Source organism: Saccoglossus kowalevskii, chromosome 10, assembly GCF_978046115.1.
Source record: "Saccoglossus kowalevskii chromosome 10, keSacKowa6.1, whole genome shotgun sequence".
In the NCBI taxonomy this organism is placed as follows: Eukaryota; Metazoa; Hemichordata; class Enteropneusta; family Harrimaniidae; genus Saccoglossus; species Saccoglossus kowalevskii.
In genome coordinates this window covers 30202812-30230727 of record NC_140650.1, presented here as the reverse complement: position 1 = coordinate 30230727, position 27916 = coordinate 30202812, and the positions used below count along the sequence as shown (strand labels likewise).

The 27916-nt window shown below is 35.9% G+C and overlaps 4 protein-coding genes across 4 annotated transcripts; all 4 read right to left on the bottom strand.

The window, feature by feature from the left end:
• Positions 1 to 215: 215 nt before the first annotated feature.
• LOC144344592 (uncharacterized) lies at positions 216 to 3909 on the bottom strand. The gene is made up of 2 exons (XM_085504483.1): positions 3786 to 3909; positions 216 to 2808 (listed from the first exon to the last, which is right to left on the bottom strand). Exon 2 carries the CDS (start codon positions 2431 to 2433, stop codon positions 1267 to 1269), a length of 1167 nt encoding a protein of 388 aa, XP_085360609.1. The 5' UTR covers positions 2434 to 2808; positions 3786 to 3909; the 3' UTR covers positions 216 to 1266.
• A 10803-nt stretch (positions 3910 to 14712) lies between these two features.
• On the bottom strand, positions 14713 to 16218 carry LOC146738009 (solute carrier family 23 member 1-like). Its single transcript, XM_085504669.1, has 3 exons — positions 16119 to 16218; positions 15136 to 15231; positions 14713 to 14894 (listed from the first exon to the last, which is right to left on the bottom strand). Exons 1-3 carry the CDS (start codon positions 16216 to 16218, stop codon positions 14713 to 14715), a joined length of 378 nt encoding a protein of 125 aa, XP_085360795.1.
• Positions 15143 to 18751, bottom strand: LOC146738008 (solute carrier family 23 member 2-like). Its single transcript, XM_085504780.1, has 6 exons — positions 18578 to 18751; positions 17928 to 18048; positions 17570 to 17726; positions 16714 to 16964; positions 16119 to 16519; positions 15143 to 15231 (listed from the first exon to the last, which is right to left on the bottom strand). Exons 1-5 carry the CDS (start codon positions 18646 to 18648, stop codon positions 16286 to 16288), a joined length of 834 nt encoding a protein of 277 aa, XP_085360906.1. The 5' UTR covers positions 18649 to 18751; the 3' UTR covers positions 15143 to 15231; positions 16119 to 16285.
• A 115-nt stretch (positions 18752 to 18866) lies between these two features.
• Positions 18867 to 26956, bottom strand: LOC102807389 (solute carrier family 23 member 2-like). Its single transcript, XM_085504668.1, has 4 exons — positions 26748 to 26956; positions 21000 to 21163; positions 19724 to 19818; positions 18867 to 18961 (listed from the first exon to the last, which is right to left on the bottom strand). The coding sequence occupies exons 1-4, from the start codon at positions 26943 to 26945 to the stop codon at positions 18867 to 18869; spliced, it is 552 nt and encodes a 183-aa protein (XP_085360794.1). The 5' UTR covers positions 26946 to 26956.
• Between the last annotated feature and the right edge of the window lie 960 nt (positions 26957 to 27916).

Genomic DNA, 27916 nt, shown 5'->3' with positions numbered 1-27916 from the left:
TCCCACAAGCACTGGCATCCTACACAAATTCTACACGCTTACTTATGTCAAATATTGGGCTTTTTGTTTTATTATTACGAAAATTACGCCATGGAATAATCGCAACTATTTCATCAAAATAAATACGTATATGAATTATATAGATGGGTGCTGGTTTCACCATGTACAGTGCATATTTTTGGAATAAGTGAGAACAAATAATAATGCACAATATATATATTATTACATTTTTATTAAAGGTCATTGAACCCTGTTGAAGTCACTTATGAATTGACCCGCACTTAATTTACGGCAATTAGCGATTGGATGATTGATGCGAACTGGGAAATTAGACGGCCTTCCAGCTGGTGTTTACACGATGTCGGAAACAATTACTACACAAAAAGGGAAAGCATAACCTGTATAGAATTAGTAGTTACTTAATGACAACCTTTAGAACGCCGTGATGTCATTCACTGTTCAAGAAAAAGAAACACGGGTTGACATTTTAAAAGCGGCGAATATAATGTGATGGTAGAAATATGATACAGGACAAAAAGTCGAATTTCAAAGCAGTCGAATTTCTAATGTCTCAATAATTCTATCGCAGGGGCATTGGAGTTTAAACCAGCGGAAGCCATATTTATCGTTGATACAAGGTTGTTGTTGTTCCATTAACTGTCTGTTATTTTGTATATATTGAAAATACATGCACAAATCAATCAAATGATGTAGTATATTCTAGTTACACCGGGACACTCCCACCCATACGCATTTTATCACATGTATGTAAAATGCCAAATCAAAGGTCAACCAAAGGTCAACCAAAGGGCAGCTTTTTATCAATTTGAATTGTTGCATGTTGTTTGTTTCACATTTAGCTTGCCCAAGACTGCTCAAATTTGTGCGTGTTTCGGTACACATAGAAACAAAAAATGTAATTAAAATATTCATGTAATTTCCCCATAACTGATAGCAAGAAGGGTTGTCATTTAGTTACATCGTATGGAAATGATTGCGTATACTATTTAGTAATCTAAGCAATTAACGTAAGGGCATTTTAGAGGGGTTAAGACTAGTTCGCCAAAGTAAACTAAAAACTCGGTTCGATACAATTGTCCGCAAAGGATCGGTTAAATGAAATACAGGCTAAATATTTCAATACGGCGAATGTCATAACGAAGCAGTAAATCATTACGGGGCAAACATAACTTAGTCACAGTTGTTTACAGGATCAGGAAGGCTTGAACTTTATTCCTACACAGAGTACAGCGTTATCTCTAAATGTCAGTGTAGAGATGATTTAGGACCGGGTTTTATATTATTCAGCCATTCTTGACACCTCCTTATAGTGTCGTTATCCTTCTCGTCTTCGTCGGCATTGGGTGCCATTGGTGGCTGGATTGGATTGTCTGATTCCAGGTCAACCACACTGATCCGGGCATCGTTATTGTAGAGTGTTGGCTTCATACCGCCCACGCCAACTATGGGATTTGGATTAGAATTTTTAACAACCAGGGTGGCTGTGATGAGTTCGTGTTCATGGCTAAATCCCGTCCTTGTGGGTGCTTTGTCACTGCTTCCCATAGATGGGTGGAATTCGGTGTCACAATGTGACAAATCCTTGTCCATTTGACCTTGAAATGCTTTCACATTTTCCATTGTCAATGGTTCTATTTTGTGTGGTTCCTGACTTTGATTGGAAACATTGCGACGACGGGCTGGGCTTGGACACCGTGAGTTGCGTGGGCTTGGGCACGGCGAGTGACGTGGGCTTGGACAGGGTGATTGTCTAGGTGTGTGGTGCGGCGATTGAAAAGGTGAAGATGGATGGACGTTTGCGGTGGTTAGAGCATTACTATCAGTCACTCCTTTCACGAGTGGTGTTCCGGGCCTTCTATGCAGCCTTGGCGATATCAAAGGCGATACAGATTTAGTGGATGATTTTTTTCCCGATGTATTAGGAAATAAACTTTCTATAGTCTCTTGAACGGGAGATCCTGGACTAGTGCTTCCCCTATGACTGCCTTCATCAGATCTTGAAAACGAATCGGCGATATCATGGCATATTAAGATGGGTCTGCATCTCTGTAAGACTTTCCTACGTAAAGACGGTGAGTTCCCTGGACTACAAATGTGATGAGCCCCAGTGTCATAATTGGTCACTTTTTGTAACGAAGTACTATCCGATGAGGAACTGTTCATTCTTTCGTATCGCCCCTTTATCTGTGGTAACTCGGGAACATGTTCGGTACTGCGGGCTGAGCCTACCGTAATAGGAGATTTGGCCCGCCTCTGGTTGAAAGGCGATCCAGGGAGACTTTGCGTTTCTTGATAGTTTGAGAAGCGATGGCAAGTTGCCAATCCATGGCCACCATGAACGCCATCAAACGTTTGATTACTGTCCGGTATAGATTCCAAAGTGAATACGAAATCGTCTTTGACATCAGTCATCTTAGAAAGATGAGACGAATGTTCCAGCACAAGCAATCACAAAAAACGTTCGATCGTGGCGATACAGGTACTACTTGCAGACCAATATTAAAAACTTCCTTCTTGCCATGTACTAAAGTCTAGTCGTCTTGTTGTAAGTTTGTAGTCAACAAGGGGTTTCACTGAAAGTGGTGTTGCGTGAAAACAATTCAAGCAATTAAAGCCACCATAAGCTTACTTAAACTACATCGCATTCAAAATATGTCGACCAGATAGTAATATTGGCTAGTAAAACGGTATCCTGTTCTTGTGTTTCCAATCATAGGGTGGGTATCAACGTCACGTCCGCAGCATCACAAGAAAATAACATCCACGTTACTGTCCAACTCAAGTTACCTAGAATTCAATACAAGAGAAGCGATTTTCGATTATTTACACATGTGAAGTAAGCAGCGAAACAAGTCGAAGCATGTATTTCAAAAGAGTAGCCTAAACAATGTGCTTAGGACGTCGCTGCTATTCACACACGACTGCTCACCGGTCGCTGCTATTCACACACGACTGCTCACCGGTGCATGACTGCACACCCAGCTGAATACAAATTACAAATAATAAAGTACAGAAGTCTTCATATATAAACATATGAATACAGGTTGTCCCAACGAATGTGACGTCACCCAGTTGATTCAATGATCAGGTTAATCTTGAATTGTAGTTGTGTGTTAACCCTTGAATTAAATACAGTAAATGTCTCCTCACAACCGGTGTTTACCTTTAAAATAAGTCAGTACTTGCCTAAGGCACGAGGTTGGAATAAAGTTCTGTTATTCCACTTGAGGCGGTTCTTAGGAAGTGAAAACCAAACCTACCATTTAAACATTACAAATGTTTGAAAGCATGCACGGGCATGGATTGGTCACTTGTTCCGTAGAACGAGATGTCACCAGGTGATGTGGAATGGTTTGTAATTAACCCGGCGATAAAGCAAGTTATTCGGAGCATACCTCGATAGACTCAATTCAGACGTTGTCAACATTTAACACGTAGTTAGGTAAATATGGCAGCCAGGTACTGCGTTGACACCTCGCCCTATGCGTTCTACGAAGGTAACTTTACATTGAATCAGACAGACTTGAGTGAATATTAATCGCATATCACGCGTTTTAAGCCCGGGGTGAATAACGCGTACTGTCAGTTATCCCTTGCCAACTCGGTTGTATCATTTATGCACCGTGTAAGTCCGTCTTTAAATTAAATCACATACTTCTATTTATTAAACGTCAACATTCAAATCGAGGCCGACCCCCACCACGACCAAGACCCCTGAACGCAATCGCACTTTTCGTGACCAATGAGTTATTGTCCAGACTCACCTTAATGCTGTGGTTAGACTTGGTATTCTTTGCTATAACAATCAAGTTCGAAATCAGGTGAAACACAATCAGAACGTTGACTGCTTTCTTAGCATGAACCTCCCCACAGTGCGCATTGTCAACTGTTTACAGTCGTTATTATTCAAAATGAGGTCATCTCAAATTAGTGTGTTGTGCACATACTACGTCACGCCTTCCTCTATTTAAAGTGGTAGGCAATGAAACAATCATAAAGCCGCCGTTAGAGCCGTTAGTGATTTGTTCTGTATGTTTTGCAGTCTGTTAAATGAGGGGTGTTTTACCTGACTGGCGATATTGGGAAATACTACCCACAATCAATAAGGATCATGTTAATGCTGGAATAGTATTATTCCGCAGGATTTATTTTGTCTTACCTGCAAATGATGTCATTGTTATCGAGGAAGCTGAATATGTATCAATTCCTCTTTTCTGATGAATGATTTAGGGACTAGGCGTAAATTACCAGGGTGGAGGCCGGCGCTAGATTGGGGCGAGTCACATTTTATAAGACATTTTATAATATGAGAGTCATGTATTTTTGGTTTACCACTGTAATTTTTGACATGGAAAATATAGTGGTTCACAAATATCCAAACAGTCAGAGATTACCTCTTATTTTTATAGTTCACGTTGGTATCAGTAGCGTTACGGGTGAGCCACTTTTATGTAACTTTTTGATGCACCTTGCCACATGCTGCATAGTCAGCTCACATGCGGAAATGGGTATGCTCACTTTTTTGAAATACCTGGTTAATCGCCTATATGTTTTGTAATGCAGTGTCTATGTGTACGTTGGTTTTCGTTTCGGTAACGGATTACGGTTCCCAGGTTATCAAACGTTTACAACGTCACATGATCAATGTATGACTGCTTAGTCGTATCTATTCGCAGTGATGGAAATAAAGATGACAAGCAGGTAGACAAAAATTGTCCAATTGTCACGCAAGCTGGTGATCGGGGAAATTTCCGACTAGTATGTGATTGTACTAGTTTACAAGATGGCTGCTGATATGAAAACGCCTATTTTGGCAGCAGTTACCCCACCTCTTTCATTATTCTATGTATCGACTAGAACATACCAAAAACTTCGCACGAGCCGAAATGAAACCGTTTGGGTCCGCTTCTTTGGCCTGTACCATCCTCGGAACGTATCAATTTATGTCCGTCTAAAACGGAAATAATAAACAAAAATAATAACAGATTATATATAAACTTGGAAAACAAAAATAAAAATTCTTGCAGTATTTAGAATTTTCGGTCAACCACCATGCTGTATTATTTTGCGGTTTGCTTGTTTTTGTTTCTCGAATTCTAAAAGATGCATACTAATAAGTATTGTCGCCATTGTTCTTTTCATTACTTATTAACGACCTTGACAAATAAGTGAAGTATGATATATGTGGTCTTCATATATCTTCATTAACATTATATTATCTACTATTGGCCGATGACCTAGTCCTATTTCGCCGATTGGGGTGCAAAGTTTATTGAACAATCTGGTTTCGTATATTATCAAATGGAATTTGAAAGTTAATATTTCTAAATTATTCCCTAGGCAACGGATTAGAAGTTGTACCTTGTTACAATTATCTTGGTGCCGTTTTTGATGGTTCTAGTAAATCATATCAAACACAAACAACTTGGCGATTAGGAGGAACTAAAGCATTAATTCCAGTCAGCAAGCAATTTCAAGATTTAGTGATGTAGATGTAAACTTGGCCAATCTTTGACTCTAAAATTCTCCCACTTTTGGTGAACGGAAAGGAACTTGAATCCAACCAAAATAAATGTCGTTTTTTCCTAAAAGTCCTCCAAAACTCGTAAATCCTTGCTTTGCGAAGAGAAATAGATCGTCACACACTGCGCTTCCGTAGAAAGGTCCGGATTGTAAAATATTGGTTACACCTTATTGCTATGTCTGCATGTCGTCGTGCTCACTAGTGTTAGCTCAAAGAGAAAAACTAAGCTGACAAAGGCAGGTTATGTAGGGCTTGGAACGTAACACAGCTATCAGTATTTACAACAGGCGTGGGCGTGGTGTTGACAAACCAGGGAGTGGGCAATATTTATCATTTTATGGTATTGTTTAAACAAATGCGTCGCTATTTATTGACATTCAAGAATGGTATAATAATTACACACAATCTCCAAAATTGTCTGCATACTGTAAATTCAAAATATTTGGTCAAGAAAGGTATTTAGATATAATTGACAATGCCCCTTGTCGAACATCTTCGCTAGCCAAGGACCAATTATTCGGCCAAAGCCTCAACGTTCTTGGACCGGTTATAATTGACCGGCTTTAGCGAAACCGTGCGATTCGGTCGATGCTTGTCGAACAAGCTTATGTAGATTTCGAATTTCATCCCACAATTTACGTATCGAAGCGGACAGACATCTTCACAACAAAAAAATCTAGATAATATGTATTTATTGTAACGAAAATGAATTCGAGGATGAATTCCATTTTTGTATGATTTGCTCTTTTTTCAGACACGCAGACAATCGTATATTCCGAACGCATTCCAACATTTGACAAATTTATATCATTATTGAATACAATCTGTATCTATAATATACATCATGCATGATAACTCGTATTGATTCCCAAATGGTCGATCGGGGTTGTGTAGTTTTGAAGCCACAACTGAATTGCGACCCGTAAAGAGAAATTGATCTCGGTCGAATGTGCTACAAAGAGTAATTTCTGGTGTAAAAAGTAATTCCTGATGAAGGGTTTCGTAAATAATAATTGTGACGTAACATAGTAGTAATCATTCAATAACGAATATATATATGTATATATATCAGGTCCGTTTTTGAAAAATATGGAAAATTGTCACGAGGTGTTTGGAACATATTATAAGAAACTAGCTGTGACAGCGTGATTCTGCGGTTGTTGCATCTTGAATTTTCAAGGTGAATGTTCCGGAGCAACACCGTGCAGGCGGACGATGCGGTTGTTGCTGCTCGAGACCTTGTCCAGCAAAGAAGTTCCACGCTTTGCATGTCTCTGAAATCTAGAAAGCAGATCCACGTACTGCCATAGCCGAACCCCGGGGGCAGTTGATTAATAGCTGGGTAGGGAGGTGCCCCTGAGTCGCTCAAAAGTGTGACAATTTTTATACCTGGATAATGGCAAAATCTATACCCATGTTTATACCAAAGTACCATCTGTCATCATTGTTTATTCCAAATGAAACAGTTACCTATGGATCTGAGGCCGGGATCTGAGGTGGAGATATTCGCTCATATACGGACCCATATTACTTAAAGTATCACAAATTGAAAAAAAAATTACCGATATTTATACCTATTTTGACCATAAATAAGACCGATACTTATAGCTAAAATCCAAAGAAACGAGACCTATTTCAGGGGCACGTCCTTATTAGGCAAGTTTTATGTATTGCCCCCCCCCCCGGAGCCGAACTTGGTGTTTAAAATCAAAGCCTGCGAAGTCTGAAGGCCAATCAGGAAGGAAGCCTGGCGCTACAGATGCGAAGGTGGTGTTCGACGCTATAATTGTTGCTGGCTACTTAAAATTCACCGGGCGACGACGCTGACTTATACATTGCTTCACACACACTAGTTAGTCCCGTGGGTTTTGAGTTATTATGCTGTTAATTTCAAGCATTGTTATTTTTCTGGTCAGTTTATTTATGTAATATTTTAAGTGTATATCAATAGTATGTGTGACGATTAGGTAATGCCGTTTTTCCCTCTTGTCGCGGGGTCGTTACCGACCTTACTGTGGTGTCTATAGTGCGTAATTTAGTAACCACCACCACTTAACCGAATAATTGCGTTAGTGCGTGGTGAGGGCCGCGTTTAGTGCTGAACCATTGCAGGGGCGGGCGATACTGCCGGAAAACAAAACTATACCAAGCATATATTTTGTGAGAAAAAGTTCTTTAAGGCCCCACTCCTAACTTTAATCCTCAAGCCCTCAATGTACTAATTCAATATACCCCTTCAAATAACTACAAGTGACACGAAGAGGGGTATATACAATTGAAAAGAGGGAGGGACACGTGGAGGTACAGGGTTAGAATTAGAGTTATGGGCGAGAGGGACCTAAGAACCTTTACCATTCTGTATACCTAATATTATTTGGTGTTTTGGGTTAATATTTTACCCGTCCCCGTGACCTCGTGACATGCTGCCCTCTATGATTTATCAGTGTACATGCTGTGTACTTTCGTTTTCATCGTGCAGGTAACGCCTATGAATTATAGGGCTCATACCACTAATTGAATTTCCGTGGACGACAATGTTAACATATGACGAGATAGCTATATGAAAATGATGAACAAAGTTGAAAATATGGCTCAAAAATGGGAAATCAATATGTCAGTAATCAACCATATGAAAAAAACTAACATGTTGGCCAGCTCAAACTCTTACAAATCTCAGGTAAACAAGACACACCTACTGTATTTGGATTGCACCTAGAGAAATCACTGGAAAAACACCAAGATTAGAACATCCAAATACACACAGAATAAACCCTAACGTACACAGCCGCTAAGTAGTAAACAAAAGACCGCATGTTTGTCTCACCTTAGACCCAGGTGATTACGCCCTCAAACAGGGAGCACCTGAGAAAAAAATATTTCGTTCTTGCAAGGCATTCAAATTGATTGGTTGATTAGTGGCATGAGACCTTATAGAAAATACCTGGGCCATGACCCCAAATGAGTTCAAATATTTCTAATATCTGTATCAGAGGGCATTGGTTTGCTGTATAATTATTGGTTATAATGTGAGGGTTGACTGCATTTCAGTATCAATCAAAAGCTGGCTGCTTTTTATTACTTTGTACTTTGGAGGATTGGTAAATTTCGGCAGATAAAGTGTGCACCAAAAGATGGCGGCCTCGTATGTAGCGATGTATTATTGCTCGCAATAATTAGTTTTTACTGGAAGAGTGCTAGCTTACACAGGATTTCTAAGCCATGTTTTTATGCATGTATGCAGGAAAGTACTTGTATTTATATAAGTATAGATATTTGGGAATTGTTTTGGATGAATTCGTTGATTATTCTGTAACTGCTGGTATCGCAGCAGACTCGGCAAGTAGAGCGTTAGGAGCGTTATTCGTTAAATTTAAAACTCTCAAGAATCTTGGGTTCTCCACATTTACAAAGTTGTATGATGCCAGTGTCGCGCCTATACTTGACTATTGTTCCGGAGTTTGGGGTTTTAGTAAATTTGAAAAGTGTGAAATGATTCAAAATAGGGCTTTAAGATTTTTTCTTGGCACCCATAGGTTTTCCCCACTCCCGGCGGTTAAAGGTGACACTGGGTGGGTCTCATGCAGAGATCGGAGATGGGCCCATATGGTTAGACTGTGGAAGCGTCTTACTGAACTTGATGACAATAGACTAGTTAAACGAGTATTTCTGTGGGATCACTCCCTAAATTATAATAATTGGTCATCAGAGATTTACCAAATTATGGAGCTCGTCGACTTAAATTATGAACACCTAATTGACGTAAATATACATGCATTAAGAGAAAATATTGCGAGGAGATCAGAGTCATCTTGGTCAGAAGATGTTAGTCACAAACCAAAGTTACGTGTCTATGCAACTTTTAAATTTGAATATAAACCAGAAAAGTACGTGCTAATAAATTTAAGTCGGGGTCAAAGGTCACTATTAGCTCAACTGCGCATGGGCATTTTGCCTCTCCGTATTGAGACTGGGCGATTTAGACACGAGCCTGTAAGTGAACGAATCTGTAAATTTTGTGATGCAAACGTTGTTGAGGACGAAATGCATTTTTTGTTTGACTGTCAGCAATACACTGAATTGAGGCATGAGTATCTAGATTCAATTCTTAATGAAATAACTGGCATATCACGGGAACAAATACTGGTTCGTTTATTTTCAGGGCCAATAAGTAAACTTGCTCTTTTTATAGAAAAGGCCTTTTACAAAAGAAGAAATTTGTTGTACGTCTGAATTTACTGAACTACACGATTGTATTGTTGATATATTATTTCAAGCTCTCTTTCATAACCTTTATTTGTGAATGTAATCGTTATTATTTAAGGTGACTTATAAGTCCACTGGGCTGGGCAGTTCTCTGAGCTGCAGGTCACTATAATAAATAAATTACTTACTTACTTACTTACTTACTTACTTACTTACTTATATTTTTCAGCCTGAAATCAGCCTATTGTTTTTGCCTGATAGAAATATTTTTTTTGTAATTCTATCACTGTGACAAAGTAACTGCTTATTTCTGTTAATTTTTTTCTATATCAATTCTGTGATAATTGCGCTGTTGAGTGTGTAATAACATGAGGAATATGTATGGAAGCTGGATGAGTGGACATCCACTTAGATATCCCCATTAAACCTATAAAAATTGTCATCTTCGAAGTGCAACATCTCCATCACATAAACCAAAGCAGTCATTTTATTTATTTCAAAATACAGTCCAATCAAATCCAAAAGTATAAGTGAATCACTCAAAAGTTGTTTGTATTAGATATGTAGAAATAAAAATGATGTCAATGTTTCATTTACACAAAACAATACGACAAATGCAAAATAATATTACATAATAATTGTATTATACCAATACTTTTTCTTCATTTTACTTATATTTATCATTACGATTAAGCCCTATGTGTTTAGTCTTTCTGTCTTTGTTACTGTGTAACCTTCTTTATAGTAAGGATCTTCCCAAAGATATGGCCCACATAGCTATCTCACTTGCCATTACGTTTTTTTACCGAGTATGAAAGGTTAAGATATTCAACTGTAACATTCACATGTTCTGGTTTAGCAAACCTTAGATATAGAAGGGTTGAATACTTCATCATATTGTAAATGCAAATCCTCGAATGTGCTCTTAGTATACACAGAGAGCTGGCGGTCTGAGTCCAATGATATATTATACGAGGGTGGGTGACATAGTTTGGCTGTGTTAGTTACCATTGAAGTATTGTCATGTGTATTGCTGGTGTAATCGGATGAACTTGACACAAATTATCGTTTTACCAATATTGGTTCAGATGTTGAGTTAGTAACTCAGTATGGCCAACTGAATTGATTTGATATCATATTCCATATCATCAGACGGATATGTGACAGTTGTCTTTGTTTTTCAGTGTGATCAACAAGAATAATTAATAGCACGTTTATATTTCTCTAGCAAGTACCTAAAGTTAGTGTAAGTGGAGAGTACCCAGGTCCCCAGCTGTTCTGCAAAGAACACATATCTGTAAGGTTTTATTGCACGCGGTATATATCTGGTCACTGTTTTTTTTTATTGGATGATTGAATGCACCTGTAAGAAGCCCCTTTTTACCTTCAATACTACGTAACGCATTCAAAAGAGATGACATAGCTTGTGAGATTCCTGGCGTCAATGATTTATTGGGTAGTTTAGTGCCGTATTTCTGCACTAGCTAAGGGAGTCTCGGGGTATTGGGCTGTAACCATAAAAACACAATGGTGTTCTCAAGTGCTGGGATCAAGTCTTCATCATCTGAAATCATTATAATGTGTAATACCGTAATCTTGGTCAATAAAATATATTCATAAAATGCCATAATGTGCTGATACAGGTATTTCATTCGGTTGCAGGCGAATCTTATCAAGATCCAAGAGACTGACCCAAAGGACTGAAACCCATAATGCTGTTTGCTTTGTTGACTAAAATCACTAAGCGAGGCAGGTTGTTGTGCAGTAATTTGTTATCTTACTGAGCATTTATATCTCACTCCAAAAGGATGGTCAATACTATAAACACTCACATGTGAATATCTGTGTTTTCCTTAACTTTGTGTTCCACATTTAAACTTACAAGATAACCATACTGCAGTTAACTTGAAATTTGTACAGGCATTTAATTGCATGAAGCTAAATCCACATGTAGAAATAATAACCACTTCTACAATGTAGAATACACACACACACATGTAGAAATAATAACCACTTCTACAATGTAGAATACACACACACACATGTAGAAATAATAACCACTTCTACAATGTAGAATACACACACACACACATGTAGAAATAATAACCACTTCTACAATGTAGAATACACACACACACATGTAGAAATAATAACCACTTCTACAATGTAGAATACACACACACACATGTAGAAATAATAACCACTTCTACAATGTAGAATACACACACACACATGTAGAAATAATAACCACTTCTACAATGTAGAATACACACACACACATGTAGAAATAATAACCACTTCTACAATGTAGAATACACACACACACATGTAGAAATAATAACCACTTCTACAATGTAGAATACACACACACACATGTAGAAATAATAACCACTTCTACAATGTAGAATACACACACACACATGTAGAAATAATAACCACTTCTACAATGTAGAATACACACACTTACATGTAGAAATAATAACCACTTCTACAATGTAGAATACACACACACACATGTAGAAATAATAACCACTTCTACAATGTAGAATACACACACACACATGTAGAAATAATAACCACTTCTACAATGTAGAATACACACACACACACATGTAGAAATAATAACCACTTCTACAATGTAGAATACACACACACACATGTAGAAATAATAACCACTTCTACAATGTAGAATACACACACACACATGTAGAAATAATAACCACTTCTACAATGTAGAATACACACACACACATGTAGAAATAATAACCACTTCTACAATGTAGAATACACACACACACATGTAGAAATAATAACCACTTCTACAATGTAGAATACACACACACACATGTAGAAATAATAACCACTTCTACAATGTAGAATACACACACACACATGTAGAAATAATAACCACTTCTACAATGTAGAATACACACACACACATGTAGAAATAATAACCACTTCTACAATGTAGAATACACACACACACATGTAGAAATAATAACCACTTCTACAATGTAGAATACACACACACACATGTAGAAATAATAACCACTTCTACAATGTAGAATACACACACACACACACATGTAGAAATAATAACCACTTCTACAATGTAGAATACACACACACATGTAGAAATAATAACCACTTCTACAATGTAGAATACACACACACATGTAGAAATAATAACCACTTCTACAATGTAGAATACACACACACACATGTAGAAATAATAACCACTTCTACAATGTAGAATACACACACACACATGTAGAAATAATAACCACTTCTACAATGTAGAATACACACACACACATGTAGAAATAATAACCACTTCTACAATGTAGAATACACACACACACATGTAGAAATAATAACCACTTCTACAATGTAGAATACACACACACACATGTAGAAATAATAACCACTTCTACAATGTAGAATACACACACTTACATGTAGAAATAATAACCACTTCTACAATGTAGAATACACACACACACATGTAGAAATAATAACCACTTCTACAATGTAGAATACACACACACACATGTAGAAATAATAACCACTTCTACAATGTAGAATACACACACACACACATGTAGAAATAATAACCACTTCTACAATGTAGAATACACACACACACATGTAGAAATAATAACCACTTCTACAATGTAGAATACACACACACACATGTAGAAATAATAACCACTTCTACAATGTAGAATACACACACACACATGAGAAAAAAATGGGAAGTGATACACCCAACAAACTACAAATGTCCTTGAAATAAAATGTCCCCTACCTCACTAATTCATTTATTTCATGCTATAATTTGTGTTTAATTGTAGTGCATTGTTACTATGGTTACTATTGTTAGAATTGTTGTTTTATGATTATATATTATTCTCAGGAAAGTTATCATATTTGCCGACATATCTTTATTGCATTCAGGTGTGTTTTTTTAGTTCTTTATACATTAAACTGACTTAATTGCATCTTTTCTTGTACCACTATTACCACTATTACCGTTCATAAGCGTCTACCTATGTGCCTTTGTGTTTTAAGTGTCTTTAAATGAATGTCACACATACTTGAGAAACCCCTATTAGAGGAATGCTTACATTATACTCTGTAATTTTATTATGAACTATTACTAGAAATCACCATCCTCGAACACTCAACAAATGGTTATATAGTATATACTAGTAGTATATTGTGATAGAAACAAATTTAACAATAAAACTTAATTTGGTCTTTGACCCCAAATTTGACCTGTGACGTCAGACACTATGTGTGACTTTGAGTCACCGCCAACAATCTATTAAAATTACATTGATAAATACAATGTAAAAAGTACCTTTTTTGACAACAAAGATAGTTTTTCCGAAAACACTTGAATAGTTTACATAACATATTGTTGAAAATACTAACTCATTCTGATTACATATCACGAATTCCACTATTTGAAAAAGCAGTGTACTTCCCCACTGCGACTATATATTATGACCCGAATATGAAAATTGGATGCTCAGCATAAGGCAGTTTTCTCTTCAGAAAAGATTAAACCGTTCTCACTTCTTGTCCACGGAACTGCACAGTACATTTTTTAGTATATGAATGACATTTCCTAAAATACTACCGTTATGCTATACTACCGTTATGTGCATGACACTGAATAAGTAAACATAGAATAATTCATGGTTACATGTTCTAGATATTGAACACAAATTCACATTTCATTTGGTGATGTTGATTAACTGCACATCATGTACAATTTAATGAGTGCATATATTTCTGTCACTTACGTCTTATGTTATACGTCGTTGTTTAAAAATACTGAATACTAAAAATGCTGTACATTTCCCTTATACTAATGGTTAAGACCTAACTAATCCAATATGCTTAGCTTAAAAGTAATGACTAAATGTACAATCTTGGAGATACGCATAACCACAAGATTAGTCACGATTTTGTAGGAACGTTGGACAACTTGGAATATAACGTGTCCATTTCCACTTGCGGATATACGACATACCATATGGCAGATCATAGGTCGCCAGAGAACCTCTAATATGGTACTTCTTAAGGGTTTCTTCATCGTACTTGTGGTAGCTGTCTAACCCTTTTTCTGCACGTGTGCCTGATAGAAGAAAAACAGTATAAACATTATTAATTACTTAATACCAAATTAGGAAAGTTACTTTCCGTGTGAACAGTTTATAACATGATACACTTAGCAAACAGAATCAAAGTATTCGAAGGATGGGCCTGGGTAATTGGGTTCCAATGCTGTACTTGTCAAAAACAGTCACATGTTCACTGACCTGATGAAGTATGTTAAAATAAATTAGAATTTGCAATAATGTGACCAACACAAATACCTGGTATAGTGTTATCCAATATAAAACCGGTTAATCCGGCAACAACCATCGCATTCTGTAGTATCACATTGATAACTTGATTTGCGTCAGAGTTTCCTGAAAAACAAAAAATGATGACTAGTTTATTGTAATAACAAATACATCATGATTCATGTTAATTATATGTCTACATAGTAGCATATCATCTTTACAGCATGCGCAATATATTAACATACACCTAACTACCTCACCCAGTATGCATTTACCGATAGACTTTGGACCCCCGAGACTTTCCTAAATAATCTAGTGAATGTTGTAGACACAATAAAGTATTGATAAATGTAAATTCCTTTGATTGGTAGTTTGTTGCCAATTGGTTTTTATCATTAATATTTTTCGCATAATGGCATGTCCCATTGTCATTTTGCTAGAACACTCATCGCCAAATCAATCTTCTACTTAGTTTCACTTCCACACTGTCACTTAGTACCAGTTTTAAATATTTTTCAGATCTGAGACTTCAGCCGACTCCTGTTGTACCGTTGACCTCGATCGTCCAAATAATAATCTCCATCAGAGTCCCCGAGTCTACACGCTTTGACATAAATATTTGTATCAAAGAGGTGTTACATCTTGTTTTCAAACCCAATTTAATTAGCTATTGTTTTACCGATTAGGAGATTTGTTCCTTTTGTTTTATGCTGAAACATTGTATTTTGTCCCATATTTACAGGTTTTTTTTGTAACGAGTTTATTGGGACATTTGACATTTGATATGTATGCGAAGTTTGGATGAGTGCATATTTTATTTCATATTTCACAATCACATAGATGTACCCAACGCATCGTAGCTATGAACCGCGGGATTTCAAGACGCTGAGACCCTGTGCTGCGCAAGCCACGGGACCGCCATTGGTTAAAACTTTCTAACCCGGGCGCTCAAGAAACAACTCAGTTTCTGCCTGAAATGATATTATGATATTAACCTATGGGAAAAACAATACCTGTGTCTATGGCTTCTGGGTGTTGCATTAGATAATTGGGTACTAATATTCCAGTTGTTATCGCTGCTCCAAAGACAGCCAAACTTCTCGAACGAGACATATCCACATGTTGTAGATTAACGATAGCAATTGAAATAAACAAGAATGACATAAAATGATTATGCTAATTATAGATAATGTAGAAAGTTATATAACGCAATCAGTGTAACAGAACAATATAATTGAATATCATTAGTCTTTATTTTATTGGTATAAATATGAAATAACAGACCACAGGCAATCCATAGCACTCCTCCAAGTACTGGCGGTGGTATCAATGACATTAAAATGGCAAATTTGATCGGAATGGCCATTATGAGAAGGATTAGACTCGTCCATTGATTTACACGTCTGCTACCAACCTGAAAACACATTGATATGGTTTAACATAAGTAATTATTCTACATTATAGATAGGTTATTTGAAACACCATTTACATACATATTGTAATATTTGTAAAGTAAACAGATATTGGACAAATATTTAAACCAAAGAATACGAAACATCACTTCAAGCTGACTGGAGGATGATCTTGGATTGATGTTACTTAACTTACTCTTGTTATGGAGATTGATCCTGTAATAATAGAGTATGTTGTCACTCCTAGACCTCCCCACATCCCAGAAACAAGTACACCAACACCTTCCATTCCCAAACCTCGATTTATGGCATGATCGGGCGGTGGCGGAGCTCCACTTATTTTTGCATTAGCATAGTAGTCTCCAATGGAATCGATGATCGATCCAAGCACACCAGTAACCATACCAGTAACACCAGCAGTACTAAATGTTGGCCAACCCCATGGAACTGAGATAGAACAATTAGATAATGACATGCTATGAGATTCAACTTCTAGATTCCTGGGGGAATGGTTATTGTCATTTATTCACCTTTATTATGTATATAACCGCATGCCCATCTAATGTGCTCAAAACATGTATTCTTAACTAAAACACCATCAAATGTGGCAAATATAGGATTTTATGCTGCGCCTTCTTACTTTTAATTATTAAAGTACGATATCTTGGAACATAAAGCACATAAAGTCTGAAAGGGCAGCGATTTTGAATAAATCGATGTGTATGTATCAGATCTATCCTTGCTCTTAGTCTGTTGCGATTCCGATGACAAATTCTTGAAAAATAAATATAAATTGCGTAAACGAGGGGTGAATGCGAAAGCCATTTGACCAGCGAAGTGCGAGCGATACTCTTAGAAACGAGAACCGTACCAAACCATACCTAATAACATATGGTTAACAATTCATGTGTGGTGTCGTAAGATTGACCGGTGTACATTTCTGTTTCTAAATATAGAGAACTGTACTGGTCACCATAAGTCAACATTATTCATGTGTTACAAGAATTGTGTAATTTGAAATTAGTGACCACGTGACAAATTATAATACTTACACGGTAATGGAAATCTAAGCCATGGTGATGTATGAAGTACTTCAATATTTCTATCAGTTCTTGCTTGATAACCAGGGTTACTCGGATCATCAGTAAGAACATCGGTGATAGTTAAGATGTAGCAAACCCACCAACTCAAACAAATGGATAAAAACATCTGAAATAGATAAGCTTCGTAAATGTATATGCACGATAACAAAATGTGGGAAAGTTAGATTATACAGCCAATCACATATTTCAATTATTGTCATAACACCATAAACCATAAACATAATGGCACTATTTAGGTCCGTAATTTGATATGACTATGTCTTTTTTTTAGTCATAAACCAGACAGATATAACCAATGATGTCTTACCGAAAAACGCACAAAGAATTGTCCACGTCCAATATGGCATCCTTTATGTTTACTCCATGTTAGGTATGGGACTTTAACTTTACTTAAGTATTGTGAGAATATTAAAACAAGACTCATCGTCCTGAAAACATTAATGCATAATAATAGTAAACCCTTCAATAAAAACTAAGTCTTTAAAATACAGTATACAATACACTAACGAATACTGAATATTATGTGGATAGTATTTGATGAAAATGACGTATTTACCATGTTATCCCTATTTTAATGTATTTATTTTTGAGACATTACAGTTTGGTTGATCGTATTGAGAAAACTAAATAACGTGCTGCTATCAAAGCATGACATTACTATATAAACGCAATTTTAAGTCATTATGCTTATTTGTCAGCACCATCCACCAGTTAAGTTTGCACCAGTAGTATTGTGATTCAGTTACATGAAAAAACAAAATAAAATGAATACTTTTCGTTTTGTATGTGATTATTCTTACATGCATTGTAAATATACTGTGGTTGAACCTTGAACGAACTTGATTACAGGTACCCTAATATGACATTGACTCTAAACTACGCTTACGATGTGTATTGAAGTAAATATATTTCGGTTATTATGCATGTATATGTGGTATATGTGGGTATAATACTCACATAAAGGCAACTCCCCATTGTAAGCTAATCAGGTCTGATGTAATTGGTAACAGTCCTCCTATAACGACCATGACAATAGAGGGCGCTATAGTTAATGGGCCAACAAAACGCAACACAAATCCAAATACACCACATAAGCCAAATATTGTTTGGAAAACTCCTGCTATTAATATACCACCTTGAATCTGAAATTAAAAAAGTGATCCTACAATGCGTTCTTACCGTTCAAATACATTGTAATTGAATGTAAGAAAATGATGATGTTTATGGTACGAAACATGCCTTCAATTTAATGAAGAATTAAAAGTCCTACCTCACGCATCCTGTCTTGCCAGGTCACTACAGTTACATTAGATGTGATTGATGAATTGTTATTGGGACTTTCTATAATAAAATTATATTTATTATTTTGTGTTTAAATTGAATTGGAATCGGGTTGTATTCCCTGATATCGTCTAATATCAAAAACATAATCACGGTAATTTAAGACTATTCGTTCGAAATGTTTATTTTTGTAATCAGTTTTCAATTTCACCTGCCAAAGATACTTATTAGGCGGCAATTGTAGTGATCGCGAGTTTAACAGCGAGTCGTGACCTCAGCTTATTTAAATAATTTGATAGTGTATATTTTACATCTATAATACATAATGTACTGTAATACGCATCTATTGACAAACAAGTCGCTCAGATCACTTGCCAATTTGTTTTGAGATAATTAAAGTATTGCACACAAAATAAATTACGGGCATGCACAGTAACAATATAATGCGTCAATAATGTTTTATAAAAATAATCTATGTTACATGTTTACTACCTCAACACAAAAGTGAAAGTACGAAGTCAAACATAAATCCATTCGTTCATGCAACACAGCTGTTGATCGTGATATTCGTGACATTCTTCGTAATTGTGTTCAAGCGTACTTTGTTGTTTAATTATGATTGTCAAAACATTAAAGTAGGAATATTGCATTTTATTAAAAACCAACAGTGACTTCAACTGTCTGCATATATTTTTTAGTGATATTCCATGGCAGAATCGTCCTGGAATAATACACTCACACTCTAGAACCTTTACAGGGTAAACACCAAAGCACCAATCTAGCAACTTAATTATATAGCATTATAGTTTAGCATTCACATACCTGACACACCTTCAGGGCATCGCCATTCAGGTAAATTCATTATCACTATTAATGGATATACATAAGAAGATGAGGGCCCTTGAAAAATGGGGAGTCTGAAAAAATAAACAAGCGAGCATTACGCTGTCGTGCAATGAGTTAAATCGCATAATATACAATTGTAATAGTGTATGCTCCCACAGAATTCACTAATTGAATCCACCCAGTACAGAGTCTTGTGTTAGCTGCCTCCCCCGCACGAGTGTTAAATTTAATTTTAAAACTTTTGTTTGTGGTCTAAACTTATATCAACTAAAATGGCTGGTACCATAATTAATTAGCATATCTGTAGTTTTCACGACTGTTAATCTGTACGTCTATTTATGTTATCCTGTTTATACACATAACTGACGATGATGATCTGTTTTCAGAATAAAGACACTTTATTAACTCGTGTATGATTCATTATACTATCAGGGGGAAATTCTTTTCTCTCTGGGTTCTCCACACGTGTCAGGGGGGAATCTCGTCTCGTCTCTATATCGCGTCTCCTCGAGGTACGGGATCAGGAAAGTCACTTAAGCTTTACAGTCAAATAAGACGCACACAACAAAATACGTTTCAACTCTCGTCTTAGTCGGTCTTTCGAGCACTCTATAAGACACAGCGCCCTTGGGAAAAATCCCCAAGACTATCGCAAGGCTGACCCAAGACTCGCTCAAGACTGCGTCAAGACTCGTCCCAAGACTTTCCAGGACTGGACTACGTCTGTCTTGCTGTCCTCGCCAAGACCAACTAAAACAACTTTATTCATTTTCAAAACTATAACCAATTACAAAGCAGAAAAAAGACTCTAGGGCGTAACCTTCAATCATAAAACCAATCACAAGTACTGAATACGTCATATCTTTTGATTAATCGTTCACTACATTAATAACTACGGATACCAACTGTCAGTTAACTCGTAATTAGTTCCAAATCACTGAGCCAAGTTCCGTCCAAAACTTCACATGGCCTAAACGGTGACAAACATAACACAGCCATTCGCTAATAATAAGCTAATTGAGTCGATCAACAGATACGCAAAAACAAATTCATGACAATACATGCTATGTAATTCCATAGAACTATATATCCCTGGGTACGCTCAGACTCAACTGTGAAGAGCTATCTTGTGTCGATTAGATATCGACTAGTTTCCTGTATGTTCGTAAATAGGTAGTTTAACCCTTGACATTACATAAGATATATGCGTCTCTGTCTCCAAATATGTTGTATCCTCATCCCCGGTACTTACCTAGTTCCAAAAGTAACTTGCAAGAAAGTTGCAACTGCTTGCGTAAACAGAAATGCACTAAAAATCATTCCAAATACGTCATTTCTTGCAGCGTCTTCTACACATATGAGATCAACTAATACACCACTGTATACCACTGAAGAACTGAACACGGTAAGAATTTGCTGGGAAAAAAACATTAGTTAATAATATTCAGAATTGACGTAATTGAATGCGCATGAATGGATATATCAAAAATCAAATGAATAAATTAATTACATATATGAAAGTTTCAAACAATATGATGATGGTAGAAAACAAAACGTTATAACAATGCAATTGAAATTATGCCATTTCTCGATGTGATCTGAAACGCACAATAATGAAAACATGAAATGAAAATTACTCAATGCAGGTGTACAAGATGAGGAAATGAGCACGCAAAACGAGTTATAATCATAATGTAATGTAAATAATGCAACAAATAGCTTTGGTGTATAAATCTGAACAAATAATTACTTATACTCCATACTCTTTAGTGGATTCTACGCCGCCTCAGACTATATTGAATTCAAAAAGAAATAAATTAAATACATCTATTTAAAAAATGAAATAAATTACTACCTTGAAATATATTAACTATTAAAACTGACATAAATCGTACAAATATTGAAACAACTTAAAACAACAGCTACTACAATTTAGTGAAAAAAAATCATTGTAGAAATTATACAATCATGTCTTAGGCACGGAAATGTATCCGTAAATATGGACTACAAGCATTAACACACCTGTCCATGAAAAAAAGCTAGATAAATGAAAAAAAAAATGTTTAAAATGTTTAAAATAACAGAATATTGAAATACCTAGACAGTAATTCTATAATACTTTCAAATCAGGCTGAATTATATTCTAACTCCTCATACAATTATTATGAGGAATATCAAACTGGGAAAGAGAAAATTTACTGTTGCTTTGTAGATATTAAAAATGTTTCGATTCAGTATGGAAACCCGCATTACATTAAAAACTAATGAATAATAACATTAAGCTATAATAAAGAATATGTATAAAAAATATAAACTTTACCATCAAAACGTCAGATAGATCAGCCAATAAAACTCACAAAGTACCAATGATACAATAAAAGATCAAAGGAAAAAACTGTCCAATAACTTGGTACAATATAGAGACTGACAATTTTGAATGTAGGGAACATATACTGCTCGACAATAAACTACTATTTATACCTCCAGAGAATAGTCAAACATAAAGCAATTAGCATTCTATGCCTTCAAAGACATAAACATAAAAATATTAACAAATATAAATATACTTATGGCAAGATACCAATTTAGGGCTCACTAATTACATTTCCATAGGCGACAATTGTTAGCATTTGGGCAAACTTCTCAAATAAAACAGGTTACAAAGATCAAAATATTGTTTTAATTTGTTCAAACCACACATATAAATTCTGGCCAGAAAAAACACATGTTCGCCAGCATTGAAGTACGCCCTCACACATCGCGATTCAAATAAAACGCGGTAAAAACATAACAACCATAATAATTATAATAATTAATAACAATAACTTTTCAGTCGATGATATTAGTCAATTTCTTGTGGAGATGGACTAGTGATGGACATCACATTAAAAATAACACCATTGATCTAGAACTGATGAATAAAGCCTTAAAATTATCATGGATAATAAAATCGCAAGCACCATGGTCTCATTTTCCAGCAATCTTTCGCTACTAATTCAATAAATTAGAAGGGCTGGTGTTGATCATCGACTTTAATTATTAGATTGCTTACTGTTTATAAAGATATTTTTTCTGGATTGATTTTCGAAAATCTCAAATGCACACAAACCCTTATTCAGATACGCACATTACATGGAACAAGATGTGCTTATTTAAACCACGGGATGAAGTACATATGTGATCTAACCAATAATAATTGGTGATATTTTGTCACATATTTCAGTTGTAAAATAAATTTGATGTCAAGGTAGATTTTATTACATGATGCGGTTTAATAACTGCCATCCTTAGATAATGGATAAACTAAACCAAATAAATTCACCGATGCATACAGACTTAGTTGTGACAATTACAAGCAATGTGCACATTTCAAATTTCGCGACTATTATACTGTATTAAAACATTCTAAATTTGAGAGAGCCGCTTCTGTGAGCATGTATACCAAGAAGGGTTACGCAGATAATGTTGACAGGGGGGCATGGCAAGAAATTTGGCCGATAACAAAAAAAAATGTGGGTGTTCCAATATAAAATACTTTTCTACACAGAAACAAGCAAATTGATCTTGACAAAAAATCGACCAAAAAGTAGATTTAGAACACACGTTGTGGGAATGTGAAGACAACTAGGAGTTCTGGAGTGGCAATTTTGGACAAATATCTCTTCCGAAAACTTTAACATGTAAAGGATGTGATATTTAATTTTGGAGGAAAAGTAAGTTGTCAAGCCTTGTGGAAGCACTTTAAAGGGCGGTGGTCGTCGTGCTGCGCCCTGTTCGATATGGGAATCATAGCGACGTATACAACGCGTGTAAAATACAATGTCGAAATTCGAACACGCGCTGCAATGGGGAAACATAAAATATTTCGAAAAACTAAAAATGACAAACTGAGTTTATGATAGATTCAAATTTAGTTTCCACTTTGAACAGGATTTATTCAGTGTATTTTACAGACCATTCTGAGAGGTGGACACAAGAGCTGGAGCATGCAGCAATGACTTAATTATTGTATTATTTAGCAAGGGGAATCTGTTTTCCAAATTCCAAAGGGGAATCACATTTTCCAAATTGTCTTTTAATCATTAATAAAAAAAAAGTAATACTTATGGCACATTCCTGTTTTACTTCTGTTCTGTTATTAAATTAGTTGGTTTAGTTATGTAATTATTTATTAGCTTTAGTGTTTAAGTATGTTTCTAAATACTTGTCCATGTTTTGTTAATAACTTATAGTATAGACTTTCCTGGATAAGTAAATTTCCGTATACAACTTGTGTTCACTAATCTATGTTTTGGTATGTTATTTCCACTTTGCTGTTATTATTTATGTGTTTTATATGTTGCGATCTGTACTATACATTAGTGAATTAGCAAATAGCAGTTACATCGATCTGACATTGTTGTTGTTTTGATTCGTGTATAGCCAAAGTGAGCTATTAACATATAGAATAAATGTATGACTGTACTCAACCGAACTTATCATTTCGTACACACAGGTCACTTTATTTTTTCAACACCGAATGCTTAACGTTTAACACCGAATGATTAACGTTTAACCCTCTTACTTGTACACACACAACGATATACATCCATGAAGTGATGCCAGTTGTGTTCTAAAAGATGGAGATTCGCAATATATGAATCTAAGTTTATAACATACAACATATATACTGGTTTGTTATTGCATGTTATAAACAACCCACACAGTTTTAATATTAACTATATATGTATCATTCATATGGATTATGAAACACTAACATATTTTATTATCATTATTGAAGAAATTGGCTTTTCTTTCTAATGAAAGAGACGCCATGTGACGATTTATTGAAACAGGTTATACATCAGAGCGAAGATATTGTTCACAACTAATCATTGAGTAAGCATATACTGATCTACCTGCAATCCATACAATATACATTCGTACCATGGCGGAATATCATCAACTGCATATTTTAACTCGCTTTCATAAACTACAGCTTCAGTATTATCTCCATACCCCCGTTCATCCTCGCCCGAGGATGACAGTACTGGCGATGGTTCTATCTCTATTCCGTCCATGTCCAAATAAGTCCAGTTATATATTCATAAAGATAAATACCCACATATGGTGATCGAACTAACTGGGTGTGTCCCGTCGGGATAGTGGAATGAGCGGCATCCGTGTGTTCATGTGTAGGTGGATTTAGTAGTTGTACAACATGATTTCAATAATACACAGGCATATGTCAGCCGAACATCACATAATGGGTTACTGTAAATGTGTGTTTTTTACTAGTATTTTTAATTGTGTGCTTTTTCCATAATACATAATGAGAAAGAATCCTGTTGGGCAATACATTAACTTAAATTTTGATCTGAGGCGTGAATTAGTTACTAGTCTGCAACAGTAAATTATAGCCTTCAACTACGGGGCAAATACTTTTAAGTATAAAAATAAATGTTAACCAACCACAAAGCTAGAGCATCGACCAATGACAAGCCACTGTCCGTACTATCATGGATTTGTCAGAGATTAGCGAAACAACGGACATCATGTCGTTAATCTACACTTATCCGATTGTGTGCTTCAACGAAATGTGGGCAAAAATCGGAAAATGAGTTCGAAAAGGCTATCCCCAAATCCAATATGTCAATCATTACGGAAAATAACTGTTGGAACTATGTAGGTTAATTAGATTCACTTACAGCGAATGGGCATTTCCCTGGTGATAAAAGCGGTGATTTCACGAGTTTCGGCGATGGTTTTTTTTACTTTTATCTTCAGAGTTTTATATTGTTGATGACTTATTCATTATTAATTGAGATGCGTCTGATCATCTTCCAATTTGTCTTAAAATTAAATCATTTATTCTAACCTACCCCAAAATAAATCTGAATGAAATGAAAACAACACTTTCCGTTTCAATCGGAAAAACTGTAGACGAATTATTCATTAGTTGCATGGATGACGAGTTCGAAAGGTTCAACAAGTCTCTGAATTTATCGCACAGAACAATCACGACCAAGCCATACATGTACTGGGTGAAATATTTGATCACGCTGCCAACTAATTTATCTCGTGTCCGGAACCAATCCAAAACACCGTGGTAAAACAAAGACGGCAGCACAACTAAACTAGAAAACTATAAAGCCCTCAAAAAAAAAATGAAATATCAATAGCGACTTGACCACTTAGTTGCTAAAAAGTAATGTGTATAAATAAGGACCGGTTATTCCTATTTTTGTATTTTATTGAATTGAATTATGACTGAATCTGAATAGAATTAAAAACTAAGTAATGTGTTCAACAGCTCACATATAAACAATAGCTAATAAATATATCATTTACTCATTGTGATTTTTTCTGCATAAAAACAAATCACAATGTCGAATCTTTATTGTAGTGTTTGCTGGACGTAGATCACTCACCACATAATGAATGTTTGTCTCTAAATTCATTCTCCTCATGTATTACTATTTTTTCTCTCGTTGTTCACTTGATCAAAGAGGTAATGTTACATTAGGTAATGTTACTTTTTTGTAGTTCTTCTTATAGATCATTGTCATTATCATTATTATAATTGAAGTGTATATATGGACTGTATGCAGTGAGGATGAACATATCTCCATCTATTTTGAAGAAATCAGGTCTTTGTAATTTCATAGAGATATTATAGATACGTGTTTTTCTGTGAAGCTTTTCCCATTTACTCTATGTATACTTTTGTGTAATATGTCCACCTTCATTAGGTACGGTACGTGGCGTTCAGTTTTCTCACTCAACGACGGTCATCTGGCGCTGCTTAAAAGGAACGTTTTGCAACGGGTAATTTGAAGTGGGTTACTGACTAACCAGGTATTCAAACTATTACGTGACCAGCGTTGTAAAAGCCAAACGCATACACTCATGTTTTATGATGCGTGCAAACGTTTTATTGTGTACAACTTATACTGTCTACATGCATGGCTATAAACATGTGTATGTGTTTGAATTACAATAAAAATGAATGATTTCGTACCTGCAATGCCAAAACTATGCATTCATACCAAGGGGGAATATCATCTACTGCGTACTTCAAGCTCGATTCATGGTTACGATGAACAGAGCCACAGTCTTCGTCTTTGTTTGAGCGGCTACGTCTTGGCGTGATTATCGGGATATCGGCGTAATTGTCCTCTGTAATATCCATGTCAATTTGAAATGCTTTGTCCTCCATTATAATAACTGTCTCCAGATCACCACTAGATAGGAAAATATCATTAATATGTATTTGAATTAAGTCGCATTTACCTATCGATAACTAACACGCTCACAACCACATCCACACCCAATAATTGACACCAGTGAATTCAATTCCTATATAACCCGCATTAGCATGAAATTTACCTCCACTGACTAAACAACTTCTTATCCAACTTTCAATTCAGTCTTCCAGTTGAACGTGTCACGGTAACCGGTTTACTCGCATATAATTACATGGAAGTGGGTCATGTTTCGCATAGCAGAACAATTGGTTTCGTCTTATTACCACATAGCAACACATAGGTCATTTGGGTTTCACTGACCCAAATACTGTGATCGACTGGTGTTTGGTTTGTGGACGTGTCGCTCATGTCAGGCATATATCGCGCTTATATATCTACTCGTATATATGACTATCATATCGCTACCTCTGTTCCACTTTATTGACATGTTGATGAAAGTACTGAAAACTGTCGGTATTTGTTTCGAGGATGCTATGTCACCAAATATGCTATGTTACAAACATACGGTAGCGGAATACAGACGCAAAGTCACGTATACATGCGTATGGTTACGTACACAAACGTATAATTACGTGGCACAAACGTATGATAAAGTATTAAAGACATATGGTTACGCATTGTAGACGTATGGTTACAACATATAATTTGCGTACTAGTAACTAGTTAAATTATGGTCACAAAGCAAAGCGAGAATGCTTTATATGCCGTAACGATGATTTAACGAGTGCAGCCACCGAGTACCGATGTACCTTCAAAATGTTCTTTTCATGCCGAAATACATTATACAGGTCTACAATTGCCTTATTTAAGAAGAATAAATGAAAGTTGTTCATAAATCTACCCATTGGCTGGGGAATTTCTCATGTCGTCTCCAGATTTATTTGCCTGTTTTTTGTTTGCCGACTCCCCACAAGTTTTGAGA